A 23637-nucleotide genomic window follows, 5' to 3' on the forward strand; every position below is an offset into this window, starting at 1 on the left:
CTCTGCTGTAGCTTAGTTGCTTCAGGATCTGACCCAGCTAGACACTTCTGAAAAGTAGATTTGGGTGCGTCTACACAGCAGGGCTTTACTTGAAATAATCTATACAATTGCATAGTTTATTTTGAAATTGGGGGCATGTACACAGCACTTATTTGGAAATAGAGCACTCTTCCTCTGACTTCCCTTACTCCTCATAGAATGAGGGTTACAGGAGTTGGAGTAAGAAGTCCTCCAGCTGGACATTATTTCAACATTATTTTGAAATAACTGCCTGCTGTGTAGATGCATATTAAGTTATTTCGAAGTAAAGGTGGTGTAGATGTACTCTTAATTATTATAAGGGGGGGATAGAATTTCTGGGCCCCTGGTCAAGGTGGTGGTGGCTCTGTGCTCTTGGAGGTGGAGGGAGCGGGGGCTGGGGCATCAGTGCTGCTGAGACCCTTCCCCTAGCCACTGTTGCTGCCAGCCCTTTTGACTCATTGGACCTTGGGGCAGTTGCCTCCTTTGTCCCCCTGTTGGAGGGTCTGCTTATTGTAGTAAGTCACCAGCTGTTTGAGAGAAACTTTCCCCCCATCATGCATATTTGGCCCTTGGCCCTTTTAATTTGGCAGAGCTAAGGGGACAAATCAAAGATACAAACCAGTGGTCTTCCAAGCTGCATAATGTTGCAGGCATCAGATACTCATAGTGCACTGGGAGAGGTATGTACACAATATGATCACAGCCTGAGTTCTTTGGACAAGTTTTCATCTCAGAGAGGTGGGTTCCTCCAGAGAGAGGTGCGGTTTTCATCTCCAGAGAGGTGCGGCTTCATCTAGATTGGAGAGAGAAATAGATGCTGGTATTTTTCTAAGCACCCCTCTGCTTATGACATGACAATAAGATGTTGCTGATCTCAGTATGCATCTCCCTCTCCTTTCCTTTTGGTTTTGGTCAGCAGTGAAATAGTTAATACTGAAATGATCATCTGTGGGTATGTAGTTAAAAGTCCATTGAAATTAAAGGGACAGATCACATATGCTAAACTATTACCTCAGCCTCTCTGAAAACTCGGAGAGGTATAGATGCATGGGTTGCAGGTTTTGTTCACAACCAAGAGAGCTAGAGAGACAAGACTAGATGAGCAAGGAAACACAGGAAGATGTGCTCAAAGTTCTGATGATGCCTTAACTATAGAGGGTGAGGCCAGTGATCACTCTAACACTATTAATGAATGGAACACAGGTGAGAATGGATTGTTTACAGGTTGAAATGAAAACCTTTGCAATCAATTCTGATTCTAAGCATTGGGAGCATGCTGCTTGATACATAATTATTTCTGAAATGTAAGAATAGGGCATATAGTTGTAACTGTCATCTGCCCAATTGACTACACCTAGTTCCTTCCAATTACTCTAGTGGTAATGTCATTGTGGGGGGCTGAGGTGAGAAAGATCTGAGTTATAGCTTCAGAACTTAGAGGACATCTGATTGCAGATCCAAACCTTGAGGCTCCACTAATATTAACAAAAAATTCTGCTTTGCAAGTCCCAAATAAGTTGGTGAGAAGCTCATCCCAGCTTTTTGTGACTCTATGTATATGATTCTTCATCCTTGCTAGGCATCCTTTAATATAAGGATTTTTGCATTTCCCAGTTTTAATATTGGGATTCTATTTTTTTTCAAAGAACTGATTTATTAAGTAGAAAAAGACTGATTCAAGAATACCTCTAGTTATTAAGGCCGGGTAGACTCATTTGTAGCATCTTGTTGGGCCAGGTCTTTACTCGCCACACCTGAGAATGATGTTCTGGAACTCAGTTTAGTGGGTCTTGTATTGACTCGTAAATCGAATGCTAAAGGCAGCTCCAGCTGGCATCTGTACTCACAGTCACAAGGACTAGGTGAAGTCTCCTGTTGGCCTTCTCCAGGGGGAATGGTGATAAGCTTGGCTTAAGGTAAGCAGACTCCAGTTTCATATTCTATAAAGTTGGAGTTGCGTACCTTAAGCCAACCTTCCAGGTCTAGTGTAGCCTAGCCTTAGTTAGTTATGTTAAATGCAACTAAAATCTACAGGGACTGTACTTCCAATATTGAGGACCATTATTATTTTCTTGGTAACAGTTACTATTTAAATGACTTTTTTTTAAAACTAAAACCAGAATTGTTATTAAACTATTGGCATATATAGGTGTTAAAGAAGCTAACTTTAAAAAAGCAATTTACCATGATCATTCTTTCTTGAACTCTTATTCTGTTGTTTCTTATATACCATAATGTTTTGAAGTGTGTACTTTAAAATGCAGTTTTGTTTGCTAATGTGCACTTTGCTTTTATGTCTGGGAAATAGCAAAACGCACCTAAATGTTCCTTGGGTGATTCAAAGCAAAAGTTATTTATGCCTTTACAGACTCTTGCACTTATATACACCAAATTTTGTTGCTAGCTATCTTTAGCACTTGAAACCTTTTGATACCATTTTTTGAAAACACAAATATTTGGATAAAATCAGTTTCATTGCTCTGACTTTTTTCCCAGTTGCTTGACAAGTTATGAATGGTCTCTCTCTCAAAAAAAAAAAAAAAAAAAAAATTAGCTGCCTAATATTGCATAAGCAATAACAAAAACTTTGTCCAAAATAAATTATAAAAAGACATGAATCCACTTTGATACATAATAGGAATTAGATTTTCCATTATACCAATGTGCTGGGGTTAATAAAATTCACAGCAATTAGCTGAAGGAATGTTCCATTTGAAGTTCATATTGGCATCCCTCCTCATTAACTTTTTGATTTAGTTTAAAATGTCCTGGATGAACATTTTAAAAATGACCTGAGATGTAACATGCTCATTTTTACAGAGCCACTAAGGCAGGAGCAAACTCATCAGTAAATTCAAGTTTCCTTTCATTTCCATCACTATACATCTTCAAATTACAGTAAATTTGTTCCTGAGTTGGAGAAGTGCCAGGAGTTTCTCATCTAGCTGTCTGTGGGCTGCATTTCCTTCTCTTTTTTTTTTCTTTGCAGCTTTCTGATGCCTATAGTGAACTCCTCTCAAAGGTTTTCAGCCTCACACTCGCCTGATATTCTGTAAGAGTCAGAACAGGCTCTGTAATACTGAGGAATACTGCTCCAGTATCAGGCTTAGTCTAATTTTCCTGCAGGTGATTCAGAAGCTCCAGGATGCATCTGGTAAGGTGTTTAATTTTCTAAATAAGCCACTTAGGTGTTTCCTTTGTGGTTATTTTTGGTACTTTAATATTCTTGTTTTTTTAACTAACTGAATGTAATGATGCTGGTGCCTATTGCAAACACTGATGCTGTTTGTTTTAGCTGTTAACTAAAGATGTGTAGGTAAATATCAGAAAGGGACCTTTGTTTTTAGATAACCAGGCTTACAAATACTAATGATCAGATGCCATTTATAACATACATAAAGCAATAATAAGTTTATTAGATTTAAATTAAGACTATATTACTCAAACTAATATTTGTGACCACAGAAATGAGATGTGTGTTGTTACGATAGATTTAAACGAGGATTTGAAAAATGCCTGTGAATTCACTAAATTCTAAAAGAACAGTGATGCTTCTGTAGGTTTTTAACTGCCTTTTATTTTTACTGTGGGGAGGGAGGGTGAAATGTGGATATGGTTCACAGTAACTCTTATAGGGCTTTTCTGTTTCAGTATTCAGCAGGCAGTTTAGCTATTTTAAACACTAGACCTTGAATAGTAATTAGATCTATGGAAAGCTTCTGTAACCACAAGTTAATCTATTTGCCAATATGTAAAAAAACACATGCACGATCGTGTGTGTATATTTACATGTGCACATTTATTATGTAAATTAGATGAACTCTTATAGAATATGATGTCAGTTTAAATTTGTGATTACTAAATTATTTGTATTACAGCTGGTTAACCATATTTTTGACATTGTCAAGAGACTAGTTCCATGGTTTTGCCCCTAGTGATTTAGTTTGAGGTGCTTATTAGCTGACTTGCACATGAAAGACATTCTTATAAAAACAAATTTTCTTACCCATTTTAAAATACAAAGTAGAGCATATTCAGTTTTGTGCCATGTATATTGTAAACAATTACTTACACTGCGTATTAGTTTAATAGACTTTAGAAATAATCCACACAGCTTTCTGTTTCATTCTTTCTCTTAAAATAGAGGACATAAAATATTCATCAATAAAAAGTTATTAATCTGAAGTACAGTTTGAAATGAGCATGTATAAGTTACTTACACTAGTATACCAAATTAAGAGAAGAGATGTGATAACGTAACACATTTTGGGGACAGTACATTGGAATTAAACCTAATTGTAAATTGTAGTTCTGACATTTCAATTTAGGATTCTTAGCAAGAAAATTAAAATGGCTTATACACTATGCAGGCAGTATCTAGCTCTCACTTGGCTGTTTCTTCACTTTAGGCTTGCTCCTTTTGAATTCCAGCATGGGGAGAGAATTGAATTCCAGCATGGGGAGAGAAATCAAGTTTTACATAGTGATATATCTGACATGGTATAGTTAGAGCAGGTCTGGCAAAATGTGGTCCACAGGCTCGATCTGGCATGCCAGGTCACTGGATCTGGCCAGTGGATGCAGCGGGAACCCCAGGCAGGCTCCTTGTGTGTCTCGCCCCACCCACATGCCACTCAGAAAAGTGGCTGCCAATCCGTTTCTCATTCACCACTGTGAGCCTGGAGGGAAGGAGGAGAGATGAAAGGCTTCAGGCACTGTGCCCGTCCCAAGCACAATCCCATTGGCCGGTTTCTGGCCAATGGGAGCAGCCTGTTTGAAGAACTGGCAGTACATGAAGCACAATGCCTCTCTCCCCTCCTTCTTGTAGTTATTTAGTCACGCATATGGCACCTGCAGCCTGTGCAGGGGTGGGGCAGACAGGGAGGCTGCCTCAGAAATGTGCTAGGCTGCTGGCCGGGAGTCACCCAGGTAAGTCTCCCGGTCACAGCCTTCCTCTGGCACCCCAGCCCCTTCTCCCTCAACCCTCTGCCTCCCTTCTGCACTCCTACACTCATAGACCCTCCTCCATACACCAGATCCTGTACTCCAATCCCCTGATCTAGGTCACAATCCCCTCCTGCCCTAGGTCACATCCCAGACCCCTGCACCCCCATCCAGTGCCCCAGGTTGCAACTGACTCCATCACCCAAACTCCCTTCCTGCACCCCAATCCCTTACGCCAAGCTCCCTTCTGCACCCAACTTCCATCTCAGACACTGCACTGCCTCCATTAATATCATGGAAGAGTGCAGCCCTTGACCAATTTCCAAAATCTTAGAGTAGCCCACCCAATCAAAAATTATTGCCTACTCCGAGTTAGAGAATGTAGGTTGTAGCTATAATGTGAGTATGAGAACAAATATTTAATGGCACATTTTATATAAACTAATATTAATATGAGCCTTTACATTATTGTAAACAAGCTTGCTGAGTGCATCAGAGTTGGACATGTTGGCTTTATTTTCCATTTGCAGTTTCAGTGTCTGGCCAACTGGTAGAAATCTATGAACGAGTATTCACTAGCTAGTAAAAACTAATTCACATAATTCAATATCTGAGATGATAAACGTAAAACTACTGTGGTGTTTCTAACTGCTTGAGACCTGCCGACAAGGTACAGTATACTGAACCATATTTTCTGCCATTTATCACTTGAAATCTACAGCTTTAATAGCATTTGAATATGCATATTGAAAGTAATTGAACAATACCAAGTAACTTGTTTTTAAATATTGTTCTGTGCAGTACTTTTAGCCAGGTAAATATGGTACAGTACACTTGATTTGGCATTGTCTGTTTTTTGAGATTCCTGAAATACAATGGCAGAATAATTGTATAACTTTTATCAGATTTAATCTGAGTAAAGCTTATCATAAAAGTGTCAATTATTGAAGCACTGGTCAAATAAAACACAAGACAATGACATAATTACTACTAATTGGAATTTATGTAAAGTTTAATCATGAGATGAATGAAGTGTCCTCCACTTTCTCTGCTCTTAGTGGAATTTGTAGATGCCTAGTATTTTGCAGGATCAAGTTCTTATTTTGAAAGACTATAACAAAAATTGTTTGGGAGTAAAAACAGGTATTCACTATGGGATGTTCTGATGTGGGGCTCTTTTGGTTTCTCCTGAATAAGCTGTGCCACTATGGATAAATAGTGACTGGTTGAAGCAGGCAGAGTAAACCAAGAATCTCCCACAACACGGGTGTATGCCCTGTACAGAATCTTGACCCCTCCTCACCCCCGTTCAAGTGCGGATAAATATTTACATGGTCGTTTTAAGTATTTTCATTAGAGTCTTATCTCTACTGTTTTACCACAGTGGAGCAATTACCTGAAACTAACCCAACCTTCTGCTGCAGGGTTTGCTAGAACAACTACATCTACTACTGACTGGTTATTACTACACTTGTGAAACCTTAAATTAGACACAGTTGGGCTAACTGGATATTGAAGTACAATTATCAGGAAGTAGAAGACAGCATCCGTCTCTCCTTTTGTGCACATGCACTCTCTTATAAACTAGTATAGTGAACTAATGTCATTTTCTTTGTCAGCCCACCCAACCAGGTATGAACATGTCTTTTCATGGGTAGGGAAAAAAAGAAAAGAAAAACAGCTTTGTCCTTTCAGTGCCAGGCGCTACTTTTAGTTTAGCAGCATCCTTATACTGGAAAATAATAAAAGCTAAAAGGAAGCCATTTTCTTCCTGGCTATGGATAATTGACTTAGTGAGACACCTTCAATCTCTGTCCACATTCACACAACAAGAGAAGGAATTCTTTTTGACTGACTCCATTTTTGGTGATAAATATATTGTAGCATAATTGATTCTGTTCCACTTTTTCCTAATTTTCCCCAGTAGTTTCAGGATATGGTTCTCATTTTCTGCACTAAACCATTGTCCACTGATGCTGTAGTGTGACAGTTGGTGTGATTAGCTGTTGCAGTATTTTAGCAGTAGATAATTTGCCCAGTTCTTATCCACTATACGATGTTGGTATTGGAATATGATAATGTGATATTGTATTTCATTATATAATTTGAAATCAGTTTGAAATACACATTATCATTTTGTATTCATGGTCTGTCTCTTTTAATATATTAGTCCTGGTTCTTTAAAATTCCATCTGTCCTGAAGGATGAATTGCATAAAACTGAGTCCAGTTTAGAAGTAAATCTCTACTTGTGGGACAGATAGGATTTTAATAGGGCCAGGAAAATATTACAGTTTAATACAGAATATGTAAGTTTGCCTAAAAAATTACTGGCAAGCAATGTTTGGTTTGCCGATTCTTACTAAGTTACAATTCCCTTGGAAGTTTGAATATGCGTTTTTGTTTTTTACTATGAGAGTTTGAGGACACTAACATGCTGTATTAATTGTATTATGTAGAAACATTTCAGCACTTACATTTAATACTAGAAAATCAGCTACTCCGAAAAAAGAATTTGAAATGTGGACAAAAATGGTCGAAATGTTTTTGGAGAGACTTTCAACTGCATTCCATTTTATCTTCAAGTGCATTTGTGCATTCCAGATTGGCTATATAAATTCAACCACCTTACTACTTTTGATAAGCCTAAAACAAGTATGGGATGTAAGCTCCTCTATTGTGGTCATGCTATGCTCAAAAGTAGGAGGGTTTTGGCATATGTCCTTACATCAGTTCCTCCAGCGTAAAAAGTAACTGAGTTTCTTTCTCTTACCAATCTGGGCATACCACCAGAAACATTAGGACTGGAATGCTTTCAAGAGAAATTACTCTTGATTATATTAGCTACTTGTCAAACACTTGTCTTGCCAGGAAATGGAAAATAATGATGTCCACCACCTCAACAAATGGACTAATGAGTTGAAATTGTGTAAACTTGGAAATTGTATTACAAAAACAAACCCAACTGTTCATGTTATTTGTATACTTGTAATTTTTTTTTTTGCTCTCCTTGATTAGTATTTATAATCAGGCTTCCCTCCCCCCCCCCCCAAGCAAGTCATTTCTGTGTTAATATCCAGGAGGCACAGTGTTTAAGACTGGATTGTTTAGTGGACTATACTATCCCAACAGTTACAGGCTCAACAGGAGAATACCAAAAATGATGCAGAGGCCAGCTCTATAAAAGGGCAGAGCAGAACTCTAAAAATAGGGCAAGAATATTAGTATTTATTATATTTATTGTACCTTGTGTCTGCTATTGCAGTGGTATTCAAACTTTTCAGGCTGCACACTCCTTTCCAAATGTACATGGTGTGGTGGCACAAAGGGTCATATGCACCCCGCAGAATTTTGCCTTCCATTTAGCAACAGCTTCTAGCTTTTCAAGCTGTGGGGCCTTAGGGAGGTTTGAGGAGCAAGTAGTGATCCCAGGTAGTTTGGGCCAGCTCTGTCTGTCTGGGCTCTGGGAGGATGTGCCACCTCCATCCCCTGACTTATCCAGCAGGCCTACGTAGGTTAGGAAGGCACAACCAAATATTGTAAATCAGAGGGGGCTCAGCTCAAAATGCATCGCTGCTTCCCCTAACTCCTGCCAATTTTCCCATAGTTTGAAAATCTGTGTACTAAATAAAATGTGTTGAAAACATCTGTACTAAATCCACCATTACAGGATTTTTCCTCCTGTATCTTCTGATGAAAGCTTGTTTGAAAACCATTGCAGCCTAACATAAACATAAGGGATAGGCTACTAGAAAGAGATTGAGACATGAAAGGTAAAGGAACAGCAGTGGTGGGAAAGTGTAGTTGGGGCCATATTACCCTTTACATCCCTCATCTGATCAACGTTTGGCCTCTAGTGGTAACTACTTTCCATACAGCTCTAACCCAGAAGCATCCCAGAGTGAGAGGCTGCGGGGCTTGTTATTGAAGAAACATATTTCCCTCTGTGAGCTTAATCTGTAAAGAGCTTTGGGTATGTCTACACTACAGCGCTAATTCGAACTAACTTAGTTTGAATTAGTTAATTCGAACTAAGCTACTTCGAACTAACGCATCCAGACTAAAAAACTAGTTCGAATTAGTGTTTTGCTAATTCGAACTAGCATGTCCACATTAAGTAGACCCTGAACCGGGGTTCAGGATGGCCGGAAGCAGTGCCGGCAGGGCATCAGATGAGGACTTAGAGCGTGGAGCTGCTGCCTCAGGCTAGCCGAGGGCTGTGCTTAAAGGGACCCGACCCCCACCCCGGACAGATAGTTCTCAGGGGTTCCCCGCTTGCAAAGCAGTCCTGGCTTGGAGTGCCCTGAGTGTCCACACTGGGCACATCACAGCACTCAGCCATCAGACCGGCTGCACTTGCCGCAGGCTGCCATCTGGGGAGAGGGAGCAATTGGGGGGGCTGCAGGAGAGCTTCCACCCCCAGAAACCCCCCGGAGAGCCAGCCCAGTCCTCCCCATCGGGGGCTAGTACCCCATTCCTCCCTCACCTCCTTCCACTTACCCTTCCCTAGCCTCCCTTCATGATGTGCAAAATAAAGAAAACGTGTGCTCAAAAATAGAAACTCTCTTTATTGAAAAAAACTCAGGGAGACTGGGAAAGGAGAGGGTGGGAGAGGGGAGGGCAACTAAAATGATCAGAGGTTTGGAAGAGGTCCCGTATGAAGAGAGGCTAAAGAGACTGGGACTTTTCAGTTTAGAAAAGAGAAAACTGAGGGGGGATAGGATAGAGGTCTATAAAAGCATGAGTGGGGTGGAGAGGGTGCATCAAGAAAAAATCTTCATTAGTTTCCATAATAGAAGGACTAGAGGACACCAAAGGAAAGGAATGGGTAGCAGGCTTCAAACTAGTAACAGAAAGTTGTTCTTCACAAAGCAAAGAGTCAACCTGTGGAACTCCTTACTGCAGGAGGCTGTGAAGGCTAGAACTAGAACAGAGTTTAAAGAGAAGTGAGATAAAGTGATGGAGGTTGGGTCCATGGAGTGGTATTAGCCAGGGGGTAGGAGTGGTGTCCCTGCCCAAAGTTTGTGGAAGGCTGGAGAGGGATGGCACGAGACAAATGGCTTGGTCACTGTCTTCGGTCCATCCCCTCCAGGGTCCCTAGGGTTGGCCGCTGTCGGCAGACAGGCTACTGGGCTAGATGGATCTTTGGTCTGACCCAGTACGGCCATTGTGAGCTCAGGGTTGGAGGTCTCAGTGGACCCCCTTGATTTTCATGCACACCTGCTCCTGGGTGGCCAGTCTGGCAGCTCTCCTGCCTTTGATGGCCACTTTCCTGTGCCTGGTGCGGAGGTCGTGGATGAGGTCCACAATGTCCGCACTAGACCAGGCGGGTGCCCGCCTCTTGCGGTCCCAGGCAAGCTCCCGGGAGCTGCCAGCCTGGTCCTGGGAAGAGGGGGAGGGCTGGGGGGCATCGGGGGCTGGCTCGAGCCGTGCCAGGTGCAGGGTCTGCTGGCTGGGTGCCGGCAGGGTCTGCTGGCTGGGTGCTGGCAGGCTTGCACCTGGCACGGGCATCATAGCCAGCCCGTGCCCCTTTAAGGGATCCGGGGCCAGGAGGGGGTCAATAGTTTCCCTGGTGTTGGCCAGAGTGGCCACCAGGGAAAGCTGGGGAGGGCTAGCCTCCCACTAGTTCGAATTAAGGGGCTACACACCCCTTAATTCGAACTAGTAAGTTCAAACTAGGCTTAGTCCTCGTAAAATGAGGTTTATCTAGTTCGAACTAAGCGCTCCGCTAGTTCGAATTAAGTTCGAACTAGCGGAGCGCTAGTGTAGCGCCTATCAAAGTTAATTCAAACTAATGTCCGTTAGTTCGAATTAACTTTGTGGTGTAGACATACCCTTGGAGATGTCCCTTGAAAGAGCTACTAGATAGAGTTTTATTATCACGGTTATAAAATTCATGCAGTTTACTTTGACAATAGCAATTGCCATCTGTTCTTTAGAAGCAGGACATTATTCATACATTGATTCAGAATTTAGGGACTGCACTACAGAGCTGCTGTAACTCCACCTGTTCTTGGTATTTAAACAGACCATAACTATGTCTGACTTCTCCAGGAAAAAAAAAAAGAGTACTCCTGTAGCATTTTAGAGACTATCACAAATATATAAATATTATCATGAGGTTTTCTGGGCAAAACTCACTTCCTCAGATGAGCAGAGACTTCTCCAAGTGAATAGTTGGCTCCTGGATCATTCCTAGACTGTGTGGCTTAGCTAACCAGTGTTCTGAATGTTGAAACTTTTAATTTAGATACTTCTCAGTGAGAGAGGTAATCATGTGTGCTAATTTGATTGCAACTAACACTGAACAAACTTGCATTGCTCAGTCTGCCTCTGGTATTAGAGCCTCTTCCTTTTTTACTTTCATCTCTAATATGAAGCTGTAGGCCCAAAGGTTACCAGTTGTCTGGTGCTGCAAGTAGATGCTATCATCCCTGAAAGAGAGGCACAAGTTAAAGGGCAGTTCTGTTCTCTATGCTGTGAAAGTTGCTTGCTGTTTTGGGCAATCTGATTCTTTAATAGCTAGTATTTGATTTAAAACAAAATACAATGAAATATTGATGAAAAAGTAGCTATGTAAACTAGCTCAATGACTCCTTTCCTTGTGTACTTAGAATTTTAGTGAATTTTGTGGATGATAATTGTCTTGTATAGGACCTAGCACACTATTGATGATTGATTAATAATAAGCTTTGGGAAAAACGATTAACATAATTAACTATATTTTAATTGCTTGGGCCAAGCCTCCCCTCTGTTAAAACTGTCAACTTAATTAAAAGCAATGTGTCCCAGGGCATAATTTGGAGATAGTGGGGTGGAGTACTGTCACTGATGACATAATTTGATCTGCAGAACTTGTGACTAGGGATGACAGACAAGATGCAGTGTTGCATGAAAAGTATTGAACAATCATATATTGGAAAGGTTTATTTATGTCCTAGGTAATTAATTCCATATGTTCAAAAGCAAAAATATCAATCTGCCCATCTTCAGAATACATGTGGCCTCCAAGAACTTTCATAAAACAGTAACCTTCTGTGACACTGTTAGGAATTTTTTTTCTGGGACATTGTTACGATTCATTCATGAAATATACATTCTTCTTGTCAAACAGTCTAACTTAATTACAACTTTAAAGTGTTTTGTTTTATAACCACAAAACCGTGCCCAGACATTACTCAGACCTGTACATTGTTCCGGAGCCTGCAATCTCAGCCACATAAGCAGGGTCAAGGGAACTTAGCCACTGAAATTCTGAATCATTTAAAGAAGGTGTGGAGAAATTGAGAGCTGGGATACATAGTCTTGAATCGGACTCTGAAAAGACATAAGAGTCTGGTCATGTAGATTCTATTGCAGGATTGTATAGGGCAATGTTACTTGTTTTAACCAAAATATTTTAAATATATTTCAGCTTATTGCTATGTAATTGCAGCTTACTCTTGAGCTGCATTTTTGCTAGCTACTGCAACATTATTGTGCATTTCTTGAGATTTGATTTTTCTTAAAGCCCTGGTTCCTGAATATCTGCTTTAATTTTTTAATATAAAGTAAGATTTTAGCCATGTTAGTTGCTCTGAAAAGCTTGCAAATGTGAATCCGACGGACTCAAAAACCAGAAGACAAATACAAAGAATCCAACATTTATTACTGTTTAAAATCTCATATTTAATTCAGACCCATGAATCGTTTGGGGGCATGACTCTTGAATTTTGAATGCTAATGAACTGCTGCTGAAAACTAGGTGCTCATACCATCTCAAATATATCAAATTTAATAAATTAAAATAGACCAGTTCACATACTGGTATTTAAATATATTTAAAGAACACCTTTTTAAAAAAAAGGGAAAAAATAGTGTTTACATTATATTAAAATGTAATTCTTGTCAGTTCTAATTTTCTTAGAAGCAAAATTAATAATCTAAAGAAAAAACAAAAAGCAAAGATAAAAATAACAAAGAAAAGAAATCACTATGAAAGGCATCATTTTTAGTTTTCCTATTAATTTTGTCTCCTTCCCCTTTAAGTTGGCTCTGAGGCATGGGATTCTGTCTTCCATATAATGTAGCAGATGAATAGGGTCATATATTTTTTTAAATCTTCATGTTGTAGAACTGTCCAGACTTACCAGACATTTTTAAAAGTTTGTGTTTTGCTGGCCCTATACTATTATACTCTTTCTGTTCTCTTTTATTTTTTTCATTTACAGATGTAATGTCTCTGTATCTGTCTTTAAAACAAAGATCTTTGGTGTTGCCAACACTTGTGAAATTATTGTGATTAGCACAATTTCAAGAATGACTTTTATAACTGCTCTTGATCTTGCATAAACCCCTCAGCTGCTCAGACTGCAGTGAGTACTTTCTTTGCTAGAGGCTGCTGTGTCACTTGTAGAACATGGGGAGCCATTACAGCTGATTGCTGTGTAGACGTACCCCTAGAAACTACAGTGTTATTCTGAAATAACATAGTCCACATCTACACTACAAGCAGTTATTTCGACATAATGTCAAGACAATGTCAAGCGGGAGGAATTCTCACGCCAACTCCTAATAACCCTCGTTTTACAAGGAGTAAGGGAAATCGGAGGAAGAGTGCTCTAACTCGAACTTCCTGCTGTGTAGAAAGTGCCAAAAACCGAAAGAAGCTATTTTGACTTAAGCTACACAATTGACGTGGCTCAAGTTGCATAGCTTATTTCGACTTTAGCCCTGCGATATAGAATGCCGTAGGTGTTCCAACTCCCAGTTTGTTTTCAACAGGGCATCACTGTGGAGCAGACAGAGCAGTGAGGAACCTTACCTCCAGCCCACAGAGTTCTGCAGCAGTAGACTTAACCCCCCACAGTAGTATACTGCAGTATATGAAGGGGGCAGACTCATTGAGAGAGGCAATCACAGGGATTCTAGCTGGCCAGCTCCTTCCAGCAAACATACTATCTCGTGGACTGGAATAGCCTCTGGAGCCTGCTGGGAGGGTCCCCTGAAGAGGAGCTGAAGGCTAGAACTTTAACAGGGTTCGAAAAAGAGCTAGATAAATTCATGGAAGTTAGGTCCATCAATGGCTATTAGCCAGGATGGATAGGAATGGTGTCCCTAGCCTCTGTTTCTCTGGAGGTTGGTGACAGGGGAGGGATCATGTGAAGATTACCTCTTGTGTTCCCTCCCTCTGGGGCATCTGGTATTGGCCACTGTCAGCAGACAGGATACTGGGCTGGATGGACCATTGGTCTGACCCAGTATGGCCGTTCTTATGGTCTTATTCCTTTTTTTATATAAGAAAACCAGCCTGACCTTAAAATTGGAAACTGAGAAATGGAATGGGAAACAGTACCAAAAACCCTGCTCAAGAATTGGCTATCATAACATAAGTCAATAATATAATAGGCTAGTCAGAGGAGCTTTTTGTTCTGTTTTAGATTGACAGGACTTTAAGGGAATGTGTAAATTGACTGTCTTCCATCCCCTCAAAAAATTCAGCAAAACTTTGATTCTGTATGAATTCAGTCTTACCAACTCTACGGGTATGTCTCAAATTTTGTGGCAGTGCCTTTTCATCTAAAGAAGACCCAAGAGCCTGCTACTGAGGTCAATGATGACTGCTGTGTAGCTTGCCACAGAACAAAAATCCTATAGTGACAATTATTGATCTAGAAATGTGCAGCTTTGTAATCACTGTGAAGTCCCAATGGAAAATGTCTCTCCTGCAAGATGAGATAAGTTAAGCTAGAGCTGTTGGTGAGTTTTATATTCAGCAGAGAAGTAAAGGAGAATGATATTAATCAGAGGTTCAGGAACAATTTTTATAATGGGGGGTATTCTGTGGGGAGTGCCTTTGAACCAAACTGTAAACCCTGTCTGTATATAATGGAAACCCTTTCAAGCCGGGGAGTTCTGCAGTATCCCCTGCTCCCGAAGCTCCAGCATTTATGGTATCAGGGCAAGTGCTTCCCAGATACTTTAGTACATAGTGACTAGTGCTAGCCTTTTCATGTCTTTGCTCTCCCAAAAGTGAGATCTGCTTGTTTATTTAAAAGAAAACCACCCCAACCAACCAAAAATCCTCTACATTTAAAATTTTCACTGAAATGTTCATAAGAACATAAGATCAGCCATACTTGGTCAGACCAAAGGTCCATCTAGCCCAGTATCCTATATGCCGACAATGGCCAATACCAGATGCCCTAGAGGGAGGGATCACAACATGTAATCTTCACATGATCCCTCCCCTGTCACCCACCTCCAGAGAAACAGAGGCTAGGGATACCATTCCTACCCATTCTGGCTAATAGCCATTGATGGACCTACCCTCCATGAATCTATCTAGCTCTTTTTTGAACCCTATTAAAGTTCTAGCCTTTACCACATCCTCTGGCAAGGAGTTCCACAGGTTGACTGTGCTGAATGAAGAAAAACTTCCTTTTTGTTTCTTTTAAACCTGCTGACTATTAATTACATTTGGTGACCTCTAGTTCCTTTATTGTGAGAATAAGTAAATAACTGCTCCTTATTTACTTTTTCCATAGCAGTTATGATTTTATAGATCTCTATCAAATCCCTCCTTAGTCTCCTCTTTTCTAAGCTGAAAAGTCCAAGTCTTTTTAATCTCTCTTCATATGGGACCCATTCCAAACTCCTAATCATTTTGTTGCCCTTTTCGGAACCTTCTCCAATGCCAATATATCTTTTTTTGAGATGTGGGCGTACCATGGTTTTATATAGAGGCAATAAGATAGGCAAAAGGCAAAATGATTCTGCTTAAAATCAACAGTCATACTCTTGAGGAAATAAACCTAAACACTACAATATGTATGGAAATGATTTTCTAGCGATGGTTTAAGTTAACATGGGGACCACGGAGAGCATGCAGTGGTCAAGGAATAGTGTAATCACCAACATAACTTAGTGATTTAGGAAACTTAGGTTTTCACAGAAACCTAAATCATGAAGCAAGTTAATGTTTTTTCTTATTGTTCTTTGCTTAGTGAGAAGTGGACCAGCAAATCAATGCCATTGAAGTAGAAGATTTAACTACTGATCTGCAAATTAGTCTGTTTTTTTCTCTAGGTTTATCACTTGAAGGAATATCTTTGGATAAAGTGTTGTGATTAAAAAGTAAAGCAGAGGCCTGAGGATGATAAATGCACCCTGTAGCATTTGCATACTGAGAAGCCTGTGGTTTTTCTTGGGCAAAATATTGATCCCTAGATGTATCCTTGGGACCCTGAACCTATTCAATTGTGGATTGCCAGGTGGGAAGCAATTACACATAAATCTTATTGACAGCTTCTGACACTAAGCAGCATATGAATATTCTTACATGAATTTCAAATATTGGTTTTATAGCAAAGCAATGAGTTCAATGATAGATATGCCCCACAATATTCAGTATGTAGAGATATTCTTTTCTGCACAAAGATAAAGTGGCTTAAGACTATGATTACTACTGGTGTCAATCATAAGTTTGAAAAATAAAAGCATTAAGTAACTTAGCATCCTACATTTATAATTGACTATGACTTACCCAATGATCTCTGACTGTGTAAACTTGTATTGTACTATTGGAGCATGGACTGGTGAACAAGATAAACGGTAAAAGAAGGCTAAAAACATTTGTCTTCCAACAAGAGTTGTGGCATTAATTTAGGCATGAATACTTGAATTTATGGCTTGTTAGGACTAAGCAGTGTATAATAATAGCACTTTTCAAGTTTATTACTGTTTTCAGTACCACAGATGGCTGCAAATTGTAGGGTTCTCTCCTATTGTCTTTCCCCTTTGCCAAATTAACAGAAGAATGTTAAATCTTGTCTAGCCATAATACAGTGCATATGTTCATTGTGTAAGCTGATTTATTACCCTTCTCAATTGCTCAAAGAGAAGCAAAATGTGTATGTTATTGGTTGGTTACTGGGTTCACTTTGAAATTCAAATATATGTTCTGTATTTAATGACTCTTTGGAAGACGAATAATTTTGCATTTGATGGGTGTCAGCAAGAGTGTTCCTTGTAAGATGTGGGCATGTGCAGCCGTTCGGGAGAGATTTAAATGTTGCTCAGCTTATTAACAGAATGCCCACAGCGAGGTTTTTTGTTTCTAATAGTGGTGCACATTTTCACGTGTCTTGGTACACATTAGAAATTTATTCCACACATGTAAAAATCCACCCATGGATGGAAAATATTAGAGGGAACATTGGTCAGCAAGGCAGTTTTTGTGTGCTTTTGTTCTGACTGGCCTCTACATAGTCTTCTGTATGCCCAACCAAAGAAGAAGGTGACATTTCTCTTTTTTTGAAATCAGTCATTGTAAATCCTAGAAAATAACAAGTTTCTCATCTCATTGCAGCTTGTATTGTTGGACCAGTAGAGCACGGACAACCATTGGGGTGCTGAGCAATTCTGAAGTGAAATAGTATGTCTATCTCTTATTTCCGTAAGGGGCTCAGAATGAAATGATGTTCACAGCTGATCTGACTGTGGGGTCACCATTCTGCATCCTCTGCATAATACCCTTTCCTCTTTCATGGATAGAATTGCCATTTGTCCAATATTTGACTGACCTGGGCTTTCTTTTTTATGGATTTGCTAGTTGCCAGGGAAATAATTTAATCTGACTTTTTATATGGGTCTAAAGAGTTGTGTTATCAGTGCACACTGGGATATCTAATGTTAAAAGTTTCTGTGTCTTGCTAAAGATGCTGCAGTGTTCCCAATTTTGCAGGTTAAGTGATCACAGATCAGCACAGCGGAAAATATAGCAGCTCCAATATGCAAGCACACCATGTGTGTGAGAGAGGGTCTGAGTCATGGAAGAATGAGGAGATGTGCAAGGCCATAGATTATATCTATGTGCATAATCTTTCTAGATATGATAAATGGCTGTTGAAGGCAGCGTATTGCAGAGTTGTCTTATGGCTGGAATGCTGGGATTGTGACAGGCTTTCCTAGAGGGGCGGGGAAAGGTGGTGCTGGGTTTTGGGTGTCTTTTCTGTCTTTTTTAAAAAGTGGTAACCCTATCCATGTATGATGTACTGATTACAGTGACTCTGTTGCAAATTATGCTGTTGGCCGAACTGCATTGCTCCTTTGAGTGTCAGGAAAAATTATCCTACCAAACAAAATGATCGGTGACATGTAGATATTTTAGCTCCGCCCCTAGCACCGTAGAGAGTTTGTTTCCTTAAGAATAAAAAGGCTAAGTATCATCAAACTTTAGCTGCAGCCCAGTTTGTGGGAGGATATATGGTAGGCGGTATGGGACCAGCTCTTGAGGTAAACAAGACCCCTCAAACTTCTGGCTAGGCCCTAGTTGTCTCGGGAGGTGACTGCATTTATGACTCTCACAGATCAAGAAATGCCTTATCTTACCTCAACAGTCAGGGGTTGGATGAGGAAGGTAGGCTGAACGTTACCTTCCTTGCCATTGCTGGTGGTGGATTTAAGCCAATTCTTCCCTCATACTTGACCCTTAACTTAAGTAGAAGAGTTGTGAGGCTGTTATTCCCCTTTGTAATTAAAATTGTGTTCGACTGCTTGTTGGCAGTCTTCTATTTTGGTATGTTTTAATTCATGTGAGTGCTCCATGCTAGTGATTTGATTATAGCACTACCCCCCAGAAACATTACCAATGCTGACTGGGTTTTTTTTCCTTTCAGTTCCAGGATATTAGCAGATTCAAAATTTGTCTGATTGTTGGTCCAGGTCCATACCTTGGAAAAACATATTGGTCCTGAAATGAAAGCCTTTCGCGCACAGGTTTAGCAGTTATTTCACCCCCCTAAACCACTAGCTGTGGCGCCTGATACGTCATACTTTTAAAGCTGAGACTGCCAATTTCCAGGTTTACAAAGCACTTGTTTCTAAGTGTTTGTGCCTAGCAGGTGGTTAAATTGGAGGGAGGGAGAGAGCAAGATATCAGAATGATATAGATTTAAGGTCTGACATCTAGCAAACCACTGCAGGCACTCCCAGCCTTTTCAGTCTTATACAGCAGTTATTTTCCCTCCTGTTGGTTAGTGATATCTGACCTTACTCTGTTGGACTTCATTGCTTCCTTGGCCTGGTGGATCTTTGGCTTTAAACTTGGACTGTTTTTTTAGAACTGTGTGAAAGAGCAATAAAAGTCTATATAAAAAGCATGTGAAAAATTCTTTCTGTTGTACAAAGCAGCTTGATCTGTTAAGCTTGGTGATTGATTTTAAGCAGGGCTATAATGTATACTTAAATATGGAGTATGTAGGCCAGGTCTGCTGATGGGCCTGGGAAATGGGGCAGTTGCCCTAAGGCCCAGCAATTCTAAAGGACTCAGGACTCCTGGCTGCAGCTACTGAGGCAGCCATGGTAGCCAGAGCTCCGGGTCCTTTAGAATCGCTGTTGGAGCGCCACACTATATGCTCCAGAGCCCTGCACCTCGTGCTCTGGGTGGTGCTGAGGACTGACCACCCCAGACCCACTCCTTCCACCTCTCCTCTCCATCCCCCTCGCATTGACTAAGGGTCCAAGGATCCTGTTGGCTCCCCGATGTACACTATCCTCTGCAGAGTCACTACAAGAACTACAGACATCCTTCACTAAGCTCATGCAATCCTTCAGCTCATGCAAAATGGGTACTGCATGTGTAAGAAGAGCAGGCCAATGTGAGAATATCACACCTGTGCTCTGCACTGCCTTTCACTTCACTTCTGCACAATTTGTGATGTTTTTATATGTGCTGTAGCTGGTCTTGGATTTAGCTAATCCAGAGGTTCCCCAGTTAATAGCACTTAGTGCTCAGTGGAAGTACTCTTGTTTGCCCACCTGCAGTTATAAAATTTACCCGGTTTCTCCTATCTGGAACTGCTGCTAAATGTCTAGTCAGGCTGGACTCTGATGGCCAGTCAGTCTGGATTACAAATTAGCATGGAATTTGTTGGGCCTGGGAGACGTGAGGGTGAGTTATCCCGAATATTCTGTCCAGAATGCTTGGCCACTTTGTAAGGTGATAATTCTTGTATTCATATCTAGATATTCTAGGGTCCACCTTGCTCAGTCTGAACTCCAGTTGGAAAGAATTGGATCGCTGTCTTAAAATCACAGTTGCAGTTGAATGTTTTCCTTGTTGTTTTATTCTAACTCTAACACGTCGATTCTAAAACTTTTGTATTGGTGACTCCTTTCACACCACAAGCCTAAGAGTGTAACCCTTCCCCTGTACATTAAAATGCATTTATAAATATTAAACACTATTATAAATGATGGAGGCAAAGCAGAGTCTGGGAGCGTATTGAGAACTCATGATCCACTAAGGAGCCACGACCAGTGTTCCCTCTAAGCTGCACAGCAGCAGCAGCAGCACAGCTTCACAGGTGATTAATCCGCCCTGGCCAGTCAGTCAGCTCTGTGCATGGAGCTCTGAGCCTCTGAGTGGGCGGGGCTAATTAATTACCTGAGAAGCTGTGCTGCCAGTGCAGTTTAGAGGGAACACTGGTCACAACCCCCAATTTGAGAACCTCTGCTATGACACAATTTTCTAACTAAAACTGAAACCCAAACCAACAAATAGGGCTTAATTTAGCTTGTTAGATTTCAGTGACAAAATATATACCAATGTACAAAAGCTTTCTTAGCAAATAGTTAAAATGTTTTGTCTATTTAGTTTAAAAGATCTTTCTGTAACAGTGAAGCAGAAGGTGATGATGATGATTTTTTGAGAGAGTTAATTTATTTTAATCTACTTGAAACACACACTGTCTTGCATTTTCTTTGTAATAAAAGTTAAATGAGTAAATATTTCAATGAACTCTCATTGATCCTCCTTGCCTCAAAGTAGCAGTTTAGAAAATGGTTTACTAATAAATAGCAGTTTAGTTTAATATAATTACCTTCTGTTTTGGAGTACAAGCAAATATAAAATGTGGTCTTGGGGAAATCTTGCCTAATTTGCCTTTTACACATGTGAAATTTCTCATATTGCTGATAGCTGAACTAGAGGTCACATTTGCTCCATAGATGCTTGTGCAGGTCATATTGACTTCAGTGGGAGCCTATGCAATAGATCTAAGGGAAGAATCTGACCCCATGTGTGATGTATAATTTATGCAAGTAAACAGATTTAAATTATGTAAATTAGTGTCTGCACTGAATCCACCATCTGGAAGAAATTATACATACAAAAATCTGTGGGAGCAATATGTGGGACTGAGTATCTTTGAAAAGGGAGCAAGATTTGATGTAATAAAGGAACAATTTGCCCTATAAACAAATATTTTAGAGGATACCGTCTAATAGCAAAGCTATTCTTCCATAAATACTGATCAGTTCACTGCATAAATGTGAAACTGAACAGGAACATTTTTTAAAATAAATTTTATAGCGTATTCAACAATGGCTCAGTGGGAACAAGTAGAAGGAATGGAGAAGAAAGCAAGTAAAACAGAGAAGTGAGCTCGTATATCAGAAGTACTGCTTAAGATCTCAAACAAAAGAAATAGAGGGGGGAAATTAGAAAATAATGCCCCAGAAGACAAGAGAATTTATGGGAAAAGTTTTAAATATAAAAAACTGTTTTACTCTACTATATATTTTAGAGAGTTTGTCTGTTAGTCTTTTTGATTAAGAACTCCTTCTAATCAGTAGGAGTTAGGAACCAAAATTCAGTAAACAACTTCCTTTTATCATATGTTAAAGCAAAATAAGGGTTTGGTTGTGCCAGGAAAATAGGATGTGCCTGGAATGGGATTGCTTCTTATAAACCAAACAGATGAGACAAAAATCACCAAATCAAGAACAGGTCTCAGAACTAACATAATTGAGCGAATGTTAAAAGAGACTGAGCTAAGATGAGCTAGAAAAATAGGATAAATCTGGAATAAATAAAACTTACAGAAAAGAGAGAAAACAGAGACATTTGGAGTGGTGTTCTCTTTTTGGCAAAACTAAATTAATGCTTTAGTTTGAAACTAGAAGAAAATGTTATTGGAAACCCAATTGAATATAGCCCCTTTTTTGTTAAAAACAAGTGAATGATAAATAAGTGAATTGTAAGATTTTATAGGGTTGAAAAAAATACACTTGTTAGAATTCCCATTTTAGAAATTTACTAAAAAATTAAACAGACACATTTTAACAATTCCTTTTTAAGAAATCCAAAATAGAAATTAACCATAAAATTATGCTATTTTTGAAAAATAAAATAATTTAAATTCCATTTTTATTTCCCCCCCCCCCACTTACATAACAGCATGTACATCCTGGCCCATATTAATTGTTACAAAGGTAATTTTGTGCCACTGAAAATAATAATGAGAACTCACGGATAAGAACATTGTTATGAAGAATGTCAGGTGATTCCCAGCACGTCATAGCTCTGCAGACAATCAGAGACCTCACTGAAGCTAATAGGCATACTAACCACCTTCCATTCAGGCTAAATGAGGGAACCAATACCCCTTTGATTGATTGATATTTGAAAAAATGGAAACTGCTGCCATGAAGAGCCTTCAGAATATTTGAAGGTCTCTGTGAGAGAGATGGTGTCAGGAAACTGACAAAGCATCAGAAAACCTTAAGACTATAAGGCTACGTCTAGACTGCAAGTCTCTTTCGGAAGAGGCTTTTTCGAAAGATACTTTCAAAAAAGCTTCTTTCGAAAAAGAGCATCTAGATTGCAATCTCTTCTTTCGAAAAAGTGAGCTGCTTTTTTAAAAGAGATCACCTAGGCAGTCTGGATGCTCTCTTTCGAAAAAGCCTTGTTTGCATTCAAGAATGCCTTTTTTTGAAAGATCACTTTCGAAAAAAGGCGTTCTTCCTCGTGAAATGAGTACCACCGTCAAAAGAAAAGCCGCATTCTTTCAATTTAATTTCGAAAGAACGCGGCTGTAGTCTAGACGCAGGTGAAGTTTTTTCGAAAAAAGGCTACTTTTTTCAAAAAAACCCTGCAGTCTAGACACAGCCTAAGAGTGTGGCCTTGAAAGAAAGCTAGTAGGGCTTTTGGATTGGAAAAGCGGGTTTGGAATTTCAAGGCAACTCTACTGTTGTTTGATGCTACTATTTTCAAGGAGAAAGGAATTTCTGTATATTTATTCTCAGTCAACAGGATTGCAGGAAAGAAATACCTGACCTCATCATCAATTTCTACTCCTATTGGAATCAACCTGCAGACTATTAAATATTGGCTAACCTGTTGGACTACAAAGGATAACGGTATACCATAGAATTAGCAATGACCTCTTGCAGAGAGCTTATATTTCAGTGATTTGTAACAAGATGTGGAGCCCATTTTAAATGTAATAGTTTATGGCTATAGAGGGGAATGGGAAACAGAGAATAATGGCTTTGCTGAACTGTGTGTGCACTGTAGACTTACAAAGAAAAAGAATGGGTGTTTGGATTAAGGAGGTATTTTAATCTTAAACCTAGTCAGGTGAAATGCATCCATTACATGTTTAAGAGTAAAGTACATGCTTTCCTTTTTGGAGAGTTAAGAGCTTAGTGGTCATGCTATTTTAATGCAAATTCTTCCTTTGGGGAGAAACATTGAAGAGATCATTCTCTAAAATGTCCATAAAATTTAATGAGCATATGATTTATGACCTTTATTCAAAATGGATTAATCAATAAAAACTTCTGAGTATTGTAATGCACTAACGTGATTGTTTTAATATAATTAAATTCAGATTAATTTATATACACC

The 23637-nt window shown here is 39.7% G+C and overlaps 1 protein-coding gene across 8 annotated transcripts in view; it reads left to right on the forward strand.

The window, feature by feature from the left end:
- The first annotated feature begins 398 nt into the window (after positions 1 to 398).
- Positions 399 to 23637, forward strand: part of IQCJ (IQ motif containing J) — a 297921-nt gene continuing 274682 nt past the window's right edge. For 2 of the 8 annotated variants that reach the window (XM_075937810.1, XM_075937806.1), the window contains exons 1-2: positions 1559 to 1937; positions 3011 to 3175. In XM_075937810.1, the coding sequence (XP_075793925.1) occupies positions 3167 to 3175 (9 nt within the window). In that variant the 5' untranslated portion in view covers positions 1559 to 1937; positions 3011 to 3166. The other 6 variants (XM_075937812.1, XM_075937813.1, XM_075937809.1 and 3 more) reach the window with 5 other exon arrangements.

Source organism: Pelodiscus sinensis, chromosome 10 (assembly GCF_049634645.1).
Source record: "Pelodiscus sinensis isolate JC-2024 chromosome 10, ASM4963464v1, whole genome shotgun sequence".
Lineage (NCBI taxonomy): Eukaryota > Metazoa > Chordata > Testudines > Trionychidae > Pelodiscus > Pelodiscus sinensis.